We start from the raw sequence: 12,971 nt of genomic DNA, 5'->3' as shown, positions 1-12,971 counted from the left end.
TTAAGGCGAAATTTATATCGCCGGAAATCTAATTAAATTATCTATCTGCTAGTGGGTCTTGAAATAAAAAATTCTAATTACACCAAAAGTTATGCTCATTTAAATATGAATATAGTTATATTCTTCACAAGAACTTAATCGCTAAGGGATGTTTTCACTTGCCTATAAACTAGGAGGTATTTGTGACTTTAATATAAATCTAAATCACAAATAAAACTATCAAATCATGAGGTTTGATATTGTATAAACTTAAAGTATGGTTCTAACATTGGCTTGACTTTTTGGGGTGTCACATTCTTGTAGATATCAAATTTGATCTTGAGTGATATAGATTTTAGTAGACAAGAACGAAACCTTTACTTCAAAGCACGCATTACAGTGTAATAAGAGCAGTAGAGTCCATTTGCTTCCAAGCATAATAAGTTTCATGGTCATGCCTATGTTCAGTCGTGTTGCCATCTTCAGGCTCATTCATCACATGATAAATAGCCTCGAGAGCCTTTTGCTCTTCAAGCACATGTTGAACTTGCAAGTTCCATATCTCATAGTTATCACCTTTGAGTTCCAACCATTTATTAAGCACAACAACAACTTTTTTGAATGCAATACTTATTCTATAAGAAAATTAAGAAAATGAGAATCATTAGACGAAATATGCAAGAAATTATATTCACCACATATACATATCGTGACACTATGCACCAATTGATTATGATAACAAATAAATATATCAATCATTGAGCTAAGAGTTCACTCTGTTCCTAATTATCATTGAAAAAATAAAACACTATGAAAATTAACCTTATCAATTACTTAGCTAAGTCTCTCAGTCATAGATAGGACAACACATTTGTCTATTATAATTTTTTATGATCCCATATGAATCACTAGTTAGACAACTTAAATTTATTCATGAGCATGCAAATAAAATTAATGTCCAATTTATGAACATGTATTACATGCTAACACATTTACATGAAAAGTTAAAATGTTAAACTAATTAACATATATGTATGTTGAACATATCATCATAAAAAATAATGCTAAACTACTTAATATTATTTTAAGCTAAAATGATAAACCAATTAATATATCATGCATGTTGAACATATTGTCATAGAATTACTGTGAAACAAATTAACATATGTAAAAAGTTAAACTAATTAACATATTATACATACTAATGTGTGAACACGTCATTATCAAAACAATTAGTGTTAAACAAATTAACATTTTAATCATGCTCTAGTCAATAATTCTAATGTTAAACTAATTGACATTGAATGCAAATATGTTCAACAAACAATCAATTTAAATAATTAGAACAATAAAACAATTATGACTTCTTGAAATATAAATCATAAATTTATATTCTGAAAATTAGGTCCATATGACTAATTTTCTAACCTGAAATTTATTTTAAAAAACTATTATTTTTAATCTGACCATAAGCTCAACAAAAAAAAACAATTAGTGGTGTGCATTGGTCAGTGCAGTTAGATTTTGTGTATTATCGATTTGGTTTATAAAATTTTGATTTGCCAACACGCTAAATCAATAACCAAACCAATAGGTTATTTGTTATCGATTTTTAGTTTATTAGTTTTGGACCTTAATGATTTGGTTTTTCGGTTTAACCAAAAAGAAAATAGTCATTTTATTTTTTGCACCTTCTCTTCTTATTTTCATATGTTAATATATATACAATACCTTCATGCTTAGAAGTCTACACAAAGTACAAGTAGAAGAAAATTTAAATTCATTATTTACTGAAATAAACTTGTTTTCTTTTTCGTTAAGTAGCGAACTTGAATGTTGTAGCAAACGATAGCGATCTCTCAAAAAAGAAAATCAATGTAGGTTTATAGTTTATTTTAATTGGTGGAACCCAATAAGCCAATAAGTTTATAAAGAAAAGAGATTGCAAAAAAAAAAAAAAACAGTAGGGTTATGTGTTTAAATATAAAGCTACTATTAGCATAAAAATATAATTTTAATATAATCTTATTGGGTTATCGGTTTAACCATTAACTAAAATCTTAAAACTTAAAACCGAATTGATATCCCAATAAAAAAAATTATAAAATCGTTAACTCAATAACTCGATATCAATAAATCAATAATTTTTTTTTCGATTCATTAATTTGGTTTTCGCACACTCCTCTAACAATTCTTGTAAAAGTGGGTATTTAGCCCATTCCCCTTTTTTAAAAAAAAAAAAAAAAAAGAAGTGAAAGAAAAATACATATATTATTTAAGAGTCAATATTATAAAGTATAAAAATACTATTTCTATTTACAAAACATAGTTATAATTATAAAACATAAAAACTATTGAGATGCCAATTTATATTGAAAAAATGGCCTAATTTTAAGGAAGTAGTTATTTGAATTTATTGTTTCGTGGTTATAATAGGCTAGTGAACTAAATTTTAGGAATTTATTATCTTTTTCATCCATATCTACACATAAGGTAAAATTAATTTTAAAAAATCCCTCTCGCTATTCACTCCTCTTTCTTCATGGTAACAACCCAATTTTACCACTTACGAATCAACTCAAAATCAACAAAAAATTTTGGTGAAGTGAATATGTTATATTCTTCACCATTGTCTTTTACGAACAACACATACACATATGTATATAGAATCAATAATTTTATGGTGCATGAATTTTATAGAAATTGGCGTATCAATAATTTTATGGTGTCTGAATTATATAGAAGTAGGTGTATCAATAATTTTATAGTATGTAAAAATTGATGTATGAACAATTTTATGGTGTCTAAATTGTACAGAAATTGACATATAAATAATTTTAAGGTGTTTGAATTTAAAAAAAAATTAGTTTATCAATAATTTTATGATTTCTTAATTGTATAAAATTTGATATTTTAAACTTGAGAATTTACTACCATTAATGGTGTTTTCTTTTAAAAAGTATTGAAAATTAATGTCAATTACACTGAATTAAACAAATAAAATTAATTAACAAAAAATAATATCTATAAATGTATTGAATAAGAGATATATCAACAAGAAAGGAGGTGTATTCTTCGAGATTTAACATTTTTGGAATGAAAGTGAAGAAAGGAGAATATATATATATTTTTGGATGGACATTGAGAAAAACATAGTTGTTTGGCAGTGACAATAATTTTGTGCATATATATATGTGTGTAACAAATCTGTTGTTACGCTCTGAAAATTAAAAATTCGTGATATGTTTTGCAAACATGATGCTTATATTGTATAGATATATCATTTAACTATCAAGAAAGAAGTGGCCCCTTTTGGTATATATTAGGCGTTAGCCCAATTCAAAAGAAATCATCCATCAAAATGGATTATTGAGCCCATGCTCAACGTAAAGAAGAAATCCGAACTTCTTCTCCTCCATTGAACTCTCAGCCTCCACCATCAATGGCGCTCTGAGCTTCCTCTTTTTCATTTTCAGATTTGTTTCTAAATGAAAATCTCTTTTTAGATCAATTCAAAAATTAAAAAAAATGTTCTTTTTTAGTTTCAGATCTAATTCGAACAAAAGAGACTTCTCCTTTAAAAAAAATTGGGCAAACATGATTTGCATACAAAAAAATTTAGATTTTCTTAACATTCAAATATTGATTTAGAATTTGTTCTAATTAGCGTCATAATATTAAATTATCATTCCCAATTGCACGAAAAAATAGAAACACAATTCTATATTTTCAAAATTCAAATCAACTTTTGGAACTTAATGCCAATGAAGGTTTACATACTTATCAATATTAATTTAACTAATTAGATTATGCGCAAACCAGTAATGAGAACTTGTTGTTCAGGCAGTGAAAACGAAAGTTTGATTGAACCGCAATTGAGATTATTAGTCTGCTATGGTTGTCACTGTGTGCTGGCGCAACTGTTGCAGAACAATTAACAAGAGGTAATGTGATAGTGTTCCAGTGGAATAACAGCTAGGTAAATTGTAGAAATGGAACTAAGCTAGATTGAGAACTAAGCTATGAACTAATTACGGCTCAGATATTTTTCATATATGATAGTAAAAATGGAAATGACTCATTACAACTTATAGTATTTCAACCCTAGCTGACTCATCCTAATCCTTAAAGGATAAGGCTGAAATTGTACTACCTCTGCAGGAATGTTCCTTGAACTAGAAAGGGACCCTTGAACAATTGTGGATTCCTAATATGTATTTAAATTAACTTAGGGACCCAAAATAAAAAAAGAACTTAACCATAATAGAAACTACAGTTACTTAATAGATTTACCGGCTAGGTACAACAATGCAAGCTAAGGGTACTACTCTCTTCATCCACGGTTTTCCTGTTCTTCAGCTGGTGACAGCTTCATCTGCATCATTTCTCCTTCCTTCAAAACTTCTTTATCCTCAAGGAATAATGATGGAAATCTGATCTTCATCACTTAATCATCTTCCTATGTGGCATGCTCCTTGGTCATGTTCTTCCAGTGAATCAAAAGTTGAGGGATAACCTTGTTTCCCCTCTTTATCATTATTCTTTAAAGTATATTTTCTGGTTCCTCACAGTAAGGACTGGCTGGATCAATAATTGGGGGGTGAGTGAAGTGGATAGGTACCTTATGATAAGGTTTTAGCTAAGAAACATGAAAGATGGGGTGGACTGACACTTAAGGGGGTAGAGACAATTTATAGGCCACTGACTCCACCCTTTGAATGATCTGGTAAGGTCCATAAAACTTAAATGATAGTTTAGTGAAAGCCTGATTAGAGAGGGTGGCTTATCTGTATGGTTGTATTTTAAGGTACACCCAATCTCCTACTTCCAATTGTCTATCACTTCTTCTGTTGTTAGCTAAGGACTGCATCCTTTGTTGTGCCCTTCCCAAATGATATTGGAGTATCTAAGATTTGATTTCCCAAGTAATTAAGCTCCTATCCACCTCTTCATCTATAACTTCTCCTGCGATGTAAGAGAGATAAAGTGGTGGTGGTTAACCATTAAGGCCTCATAAGGGGTGGTCTAGATAGCTGAATGAAATGTGGTATTGTACCACCACTCTGCCATAGGTAAGTAGAGGGACCAATCCGATTGATTATCAGAACAAAAGCATCTTAAATATGTCTCTAAGGTTCTGTTGAGCACCTATGTTTGGCCATCAGATTGAGGGTAGTACGCAGTGAAGTACTCAAGGTTACTCCATGTGCTGATAACAACTCTTGCCAAAACCTGCTAACAAAAATGGGGTCCCTATCACTGACTATATTCCCAGGCATGCCACGTAGTTTAAAAACTTGATCAAGGAAAACTTGAGCTATAGTAACAACTGTGTAGGAATGACTAAGGGCTGAAGTGGCCACTTTTAGTCAATCTATCTACCACTACCATGATGGTAGTCTTACCTTTAAACTTTGGTAACCCATCAATAAAGTCCATGCTAATGTTGGACCAAGCAGAAGTAGGGATTACCAAGGGTTGTAGAAAGCCAGGTGATCCTGCAGCATCATATTTACTCCTTTGGTATATGGAACAACTCCTGACATAATTGTTAATATCCTCTCTTAGCTTTTTCCAATAGAACATGTGTGACAACCTCCTGTAAGTATTTTCCATTCTAGAATAACTAACACTAGGATCATCATGCCACAACTGCATAATGTCATTCCTGAGTTGCTCATCCTTCCCTATTACTAACCTTCCATATCTCCTGAGTTGCTGGTTATAGTAGGTGAACCCCTTCTGACCTTCATCCTGGTCTATCAATTTTTGGATCAGTTCCTTGAGTTGTTCATCCTCATCCCAACTTACCTTGATCCTCTAGAAGAGATTGGTTCCCATAGGGATTACTGATAATAGAAATAAGTAAGCAACCGGCACTCTTGAGAGGGAATCAACAGCTTTATTCTCTCTTCCTTTCTTGTATTCAATCTGAAAATCAAACTGCATAATCTTTGTTATCCACTTCATTTGAGTACCAGTATGAATCTTTTGATCAAGTAAAAACTTAAGAGCCTTTTGATCTGTCCTTACAACAAACTGTCTTCCCAACAAGTATTGTGACCATTTGGTTACTGGCAAAACCAGAACCAAGAGCTCTTTGTCATAAACAGATAGAACCTGATGTCTTGATAATAACCCCTTGCTCAGGTATACTAGAGGATGCCCTTCCTGAATCAATACTGCACCTATACCAATGTTACATGCATTAGTTTCTACAATACATTGAAGTGTACTACTAGGCAAGCTGAGTACAGGTGCATGAGTTAAAGATTTCTTAAGTTGATTGAAAGCCTGTGTAGCCTTATCACTCTAAATAAACCCTTCTTTTTTTAGAAGTTCAGTAAGAGAATTGCTTATCCAACCATACCTCCTAATGAACCTCCTGTAATAGCCAGCTAGACCCAAGAATCATCTTAGTTCCTTAACAAATTTAGGAGCAGGCCACTTTTGCACAGTTTCAATCTTCTTAGGGCCAGTGGTTACACCTTCTGCAGAGATTAAATGCCTTAAGTATTCCACCCTGGTAGCACCAAAAGAACATTTTACCTTCCTAACAAAAAGTTGATGTTTGATGAGCAGGTCAAACATAATTCTCAGTTGCTGCAAATGCTCTTCCATGTTTCTACTATAAACAAGAATGTCATGAAAGAAAACTAAGATGAATTTCCTGAGGTATACTTCAAAAACATAATTCATGAAACCTTGGAAGCTTGAAGGGGCATTAGTAAGGCAAAAAGGCATCACTAAGTACTCATAGTGACCAGAATATGTCCTGAAAGCAGTCTTCTGCACGTCTTCTTGAGCCATCCTTATCTGATGGTAGCCCGACCTCAAGTAAAGCTTAGTGTACACCTTCGAACCCCCCAAATCTTCCAACAGTTCCTCAATAATGGGGATAGGGAACTTATCCTTGATAGTGATCTTATTTAGGGCTCTATAATCCACACACAACCTCCAAGAGCCATCCTTCTTACCCACTAGCACCACAGGTGAGGCATGAGGGCTATAACTAGGCTGTACTATGCCTTGATCCAACGTGTATTGTACCAAATTTTCAATTATATCCTTCTGTCTTGATGAATACCTGTAGGGTCTAGTGTTTACAGGATTGCTTCCCCGTTGTAGTAGAATCCTGTGATCAAATATGGCCCTGGATGGAGGGGGTTGTTGAGGGTGCCCAAACAACATGTGAAATTCGTTAATCAAGGTCACAATTTCAGGGTGGATATTCGCTGATTTTTCTTCAGTGAGGGATTCTATTGGTATAACCTTGATCATGAACAAACGACCACTATTGTGAGTCATCTTGTCCAACCCCCTTGCATCCACTATCTTGGTGCTTTTCTTGACTCCTTGTAACTGTACCTTCTAGTCCTGATACATAAAGGATAGTGTAAGTTTCTAGAAATTAAGCTAAAGAACACCTAATAGCAATAACTACTGCACTCTTAAAATCATATTACAAGACCTCAAGGGAAGAAGTAGAAAGCTGTTAACAAAAGTAGTTCCTTGCATCATCCATGCAAACCCTCTACATATCTCATTGGTTTGCCCGTTTCCCCCATCAGCAACATTGATAGACTGAGGTTTCACTGATATCACTTCCAACCCCAACTGTCTAGCAACTTCATCATTTGTAAAATTGTGAGTACTTCCTAGGTCAACTAGATATTGAGAGGTTTCTTCTCACTGTACCCTTTCACTCTTAGTGTGTAAAATCCAGGAAGTCCATTCAAGGCATAAATGGATATTTTATATTTCTCCTTCACTCCTTCTACTTTTATCTATGTCACACTTGGTTCTTTAGGATGTGATTCTTTTTCCTATACCTCCCCATCATCTATTTCCAACAAATAAAGTTGCTTAGAGGTGCTGCACTTGTGGCCAGGGACAAACTTTTTCTCACAAAAGAAGCAAAGTCCATTTTGTCTCTTCTCACTCATCTCAGCTAGAGTAAGCCTCTTAGTATTGCTTTTATTGAGATCCATATTGCTATCCCTTTTTGGTGGTTGATAATCTTTTCTATGGGTTCCACTCCTGTGACTAGTCCCAAGAGATAACCCCTTACTCTGACTAGTACCCCCATAATACATTGTAGACCTGGTCAATTTGAGTTGAGTATTAACTTACAATTCTGTGTTCTTGGATAATAGATAGGCTTGGGGAAGGGAATGGGGTCTGTGATTCTTGACAGCAAACCCAATCTCTGGTTTTAACCCAGTGATATAGGCACTAATAGCATACTCAGGAGGTAGAGTCAACTAGTCATAATTCTGTCAAACTCCTTTTGATACTCTTCTACTGATTAAGTTTACTTTACTAATTTCAACTCAGCCATGGGGTCTGAGTACTCAGCCCTAACTCTATGCATCAAGGTATAAATATATTCTTTCCATGAAGGAGGAGGTAGATGATCCCTACTCCTCACATAAGCCAAATGCCACTCAATAGCCATATCATCAAAATAGATAGATGCTACTTTAACTGTTAAATTATAATCTACTTCATCCAAGGAAAAGAATTTCTCTACCTTACAAAGCCAAGTTCTCATCTGAGTACCATTGAATTTAGGGAATTCTAGCTTGGTCACCCTAGACATTGTTGGACCTCCGACGTGATACTAAGCCTGACTTGGTAGACCATTGTTTCTGTCAACTCCAGATGTTCCTCCTGATGTTTGTCCAATTTGGGCCGGCTGTGGAACTGGTCCCGTGGTTGATGCATATTGAGGCATAGATCCTACCCCCACGTGAACTATAGCGGAGAACAAGAGGGCATTATAGGTCTTCCAGTAGAAGGAAGTAACCAAGCCATGGGATTCCCTGAAAGGGTATAAACCTCACCACCTCTATCTTGCCCTTCAGTACTCTTACCCCAATTGAACCTTCTAGTTTCTTTAATAGATTCCTTCAACTCAACCAAAGCCTTTTCATGTTGAGCCTCCAATTGATTCTTTCTAAAATTAAAGTTGGTAATCTACACCGTCATCCTTTCAAACATTGACTTAATTTCATCCATATCTGTAGACATTGCTATCCCACAGAGCTCAAGAAAGTTCTCTGATACCAAATGTTACAGAACAATTAACAAGAGGTAATGGGACAATGTTCTAGTGGAATAATAGCTAGGTGAATTACAGAAATGAAACTAAGCTAGACTGAGAACTAAGCTAAGAACTAATTACAGCTAAGATATTTTTCATATATGATAGTAAAAATGGAAACGACTCATTACAATTTATAGTATTTCAACCCTAGCTGACTCATCCTAATCCTTACGGGATAAGGCTGAAATTGTACTACCTCTGCAGGAATGTTCCTTGGACTAGAAAGGGACCCTTGAACAATTGTGGATTCCTTATGTGTATTTAAATTAACTTAGGGACCCAAAATAAAAAAAGAACTTAACCATAAATAGAAACTACAGTAACTTAACAGATTTAACGGCTAGGTACAACAATGCATGCTAAGGGTACTACTCTCTTCAGCCACGGTTTTCCTGTTCTTCAGCTGGTGATAGCTTTATCTGCATCAGCAACCCCTATACTGCAACCTAATCCCTAATAATTGTGGGAGAGACTATTGAGGTGGGAAAATACTAGGTAATCTGTATTCTGTATATTTTCTTCTGTTTAATGATACATCTTATATGTTCTTATATAGGAAAATAATAGGGTTAACTTAAATAACCTAATGTCGATAAAACATCCTTACGGGTCGATTTACATGTTCACTTGTTATTATTTGTCGTTTAGTATATACTCAAGGGTAGATCCAGCAGGTTGGGTTGGATTTTTGGGAATTTTTGGGGAATCAAATAACTTTTGTGTGAATCTTGTATTTATATTGAGAAATCAAGTAAATATATAAGAATTATAAGTTGGAACCTCATAAACAAAGTATATTATTGATTTAGTGGATTAGATGGACTTATAAAAGTTTTGTTGCCTCTTGTTTGTGGGTTCGAATCACCTTAGTAGCTATGTGGTTTTGAAGTAAATACCAATAGTAAATGAAGTGAACCTATATTCTTTTAAAAAAGTAACAGAATATTACTCAAGTCAGTATAGTACTGTACAACGAGCAAAACTATGGAGATTGTACATGGATGCAAAAACTAATTAGCTCTGTCTATCGTGATTTCCCATCTTGGTTGATCATTAGAGGTGGAGGTTCTTGGTGTTGATATCCCATTATTAACTGCATTATTATTATTCATGTCAGGATAGGGGCCTCCATCTTGATTGTTAAGTACTACTGGTTTCATTGTTCTATTCACCAACTTCCCTCTAACTCTCTGTTGCTGCACCACTAGAACTGAAGCTATGATCCCAACATCTAGTGAAGCCAAGAAATCTCCCACAACACCAAGTTCAGGACATTCACTCCATTCCCCAAGTCCCACTAGCAAAGGTGAGTCTTCATGGTGCCTCCCTACAACAATTAAATCAAACCTATCTTCTAAGGTTCTAAGTGAAGCAGATAGCCCAACCCCATCTCTAGTAACACGTTCTTCATATATGAAATTCTCATTTGTTGAGTTCTCATAGCGAACTGCTTCAATAAGGCTGTTGTCTAGCTTTCTTTCTCTTGCATTGTCATACCCAAACATAAGGAAACGGATAAGTGTTATCGACACATTTTGGTGTCTAGCAAGCCTGGCACCATAGGCTAGTGATTCTGCATCGTCTGGGCCTCCAATGTAGACCACGGCTATATGATAACCACCCTGATTATTTAGTATCGCCATGGACCCCTTTAGGATTCCACGATCAACAAGTATCCCCACAGAACAAGGTGCTTTCTTGATTACTTTGGAGTTGATATTTTGTATGGTGCGGCTTGATGTTCCAATGGAACCATCAATTTCCCAATGCTTGTGGAATGGTACAATCATAAATGTTGCATTCTGATCCAGTGCAACGCGACAAATGTCTTCGTGCATTAGTTCAAAATGTGTGATGGTGGTGAATGGTTGAAGGGTGACACAAGTTTCATAGGCAAGCTCATATTGTCTCAATGCGTTGATGATTTGCAATGATATTGAAGCATCCTCAGGGATGTCTCCCGGGGAATGATTATGAGTAATAAGAAGGGGAGCTGCTCGACCCACGAGCTCAATGAGTACGAGACCTATGACTCCTATGGGGCTCTTCTCTGTTGCATTGGAAGCTTCAAGTAAGTTGATCATAGTTGGCACACTTTGTAGATCGTGAACACAGACCATTATCCGTAGCTCTGAGTCAGGCTTTGAGTGCTGAAGTGTCCGTCTCTTTGTTGGAGCTTGGTGTTCGATTGCACCAATAAGAAATTTTAGTAGTGGTGCGATGATCACCGTAACTAAAATAACTGAGATAGTGATAACAACCGCGAAGTGTTCATCTGACAGGGCCTAGTTGATTAGCAAAGAATTCAAATCATTTAATTTTCTCTACGGAAACAACTAATTATTTGAACAAAAGAAAAAGGGTTAATGAAATATCACCTTTGAAATTCTCCATAAGTTAAAGAAAACAACATCACAGACGCCTCTAGAATTCAACATGAGACCAATAATAACAGAGTCATGAATGGTCAAGCCTGTGTAACGAGTTATGATAATCATTACTCCAATCTTGAGTAGGACGGAAAAGAAAATTAGAATGGAAATAACCCATAGTGTCTTAAAATGAATGGTGAAAATATCTGTTTTGAGGCCACTGGTGGTGAGAAAAACTGGGTACAAAATCTTGCCAACTGGATAATATAGTTTTCTGATCAAAGCTGAGCCCAGAGGGGGGCCTTCAGGAATGGCCATGCCTAACAAAAGTGCTCCAAAGAGGAAGTGTTGTCCAATCGTCTCAGCAGCTAATATGTACGCCAGTACAATTATTAAAACGCAAACAAAGTAGTTTTCTCCAATAGATTTCCCTTCTAGTCTAAGTTTTAATGTCTTCTTAATTGCAGGCCTAACGAAATAAATTGTGAATATGACCAGGATCAATGGAGAGAGTGCTGAACCCATTTTTCGCTCTATTGAATGTTCTTTCTCCATTTGCAACTGTATAAAACCTGCTGATCCCATGGTGAAGCCAATAATATCACAGAACATAGCTGCAGAAGTGGCTAGACGGCCTTGGTCAGTGTTGAGCATTTGCATTTCTTTGAGAAGGGAACATATGTTAGGAAAACCAACAATGCTTTGTGAAATTGCAATAGTAGGCAGAGCTTTTGCTAGATGAGGGTCCAGCGTGATGAAATGTCGCATAAGCATCGCTAGCGCCATATTCAATGCAAGTGAAGAAATAAAAACAGAGATGCCTATTATAATGGCCTTTTTCCCTGGCCTGAACATCCTTTTCGAGTCACACTCAACTCCTATAGCGAAAAGATTGAAGAGAACACCAAATGTTGCTGCAGTTTCTAATGCCATAACGCTTCGCGTAGGAAACATGGTTTCTTTCACCCCTTTTAAATGTCCCAATAGTGATGGTCCAAACACTATACCACCCTGACATAATAATTCATAAATTGTCAGATAATAAGTTTCATCAATGTCGTTCAGTAACTAATCTATGGATCTTGATGACTAATACAACAGTATTACACAAGACAAATAAGTTAAAAGACAAGTACTATAATAGGGCTCGATCATTCAGATCATAGGTACATTTTTCAACAAGAATATTGTAACATACGTTTGGATTCGTATAATTTAACTTGCAAGTTTAGTAAGATAGCTCGAATTGTGAACAAAATACACCTCCGAATTAATAACTATACTCCTAATTATATATGTGGATAAGTTACAGCTTAAAATATGCCACCCTGGCTATATAAATTGGAGGCTGACCTTGCTCCACTTTATCTAAAATAGCTTACACATACATTCATCGCAGATTTATTGCCTACTCGAGTGGCTATAGTATTTTATAATCTTCCAGTTGTCAAAGTTAGCCGCAGGCTTCAATGTGAGACTAATATTAAAGAAGCCTATTGTAATTGCCATGA

The 12,971-nt window shown here is 35.1% G+C and overlaps 1 protein-coding gene across 1 annotated transcript in view; it reads right to left on the bottom strand.

The window, feature by feature from the left end:
* Positions 1-9,559: 9,559 nt before the first annotated feature.
* Positions 9,560-12,971, bottom strand: part of LOC107873325 (cation/H(+) antiporter 15-like) — a 10,392-nt gene continuing 6,980 nt past the window's right edge. Inside the window, exons 2-3 of the mRNA XM_016720126.2 lie at positions 11,467-12,471; positions 9,560-11,373 (exon numbers count right to left, since the gene is read on the bottom strand). Coding sequence (XP_016575612.1) covers positions 10,099-11,373; positions 11,467-12,471 — 2,280 coding nt within the window. The 3' untranslated portion in view covers positions 9,560-10,098. The remainder of the gene's footprint in view (positions 11,374-11,466; positions 12,472-12,971) is intronic.

The sequence above is a fragment of the Capsicum annuum genome, chromosome 6, assembly GCF_002878395.1.
Source record: "Capsicum annuum cultivar UCD-10X-F1 chromosome 6, UCD10Xv1.1, whole genome shotgun sequence".
NCBI classification, from domain to species: domain Eukaryota; kingdom Viridiplantae; phylum Streptophyta; class Magnoliopsida; order Solanales; family Solanaceae; genus Capsicum; species Capsicum annuum.
This window is presented reverse-complemented; position numbering and strand designations above follow the sequence as displayed.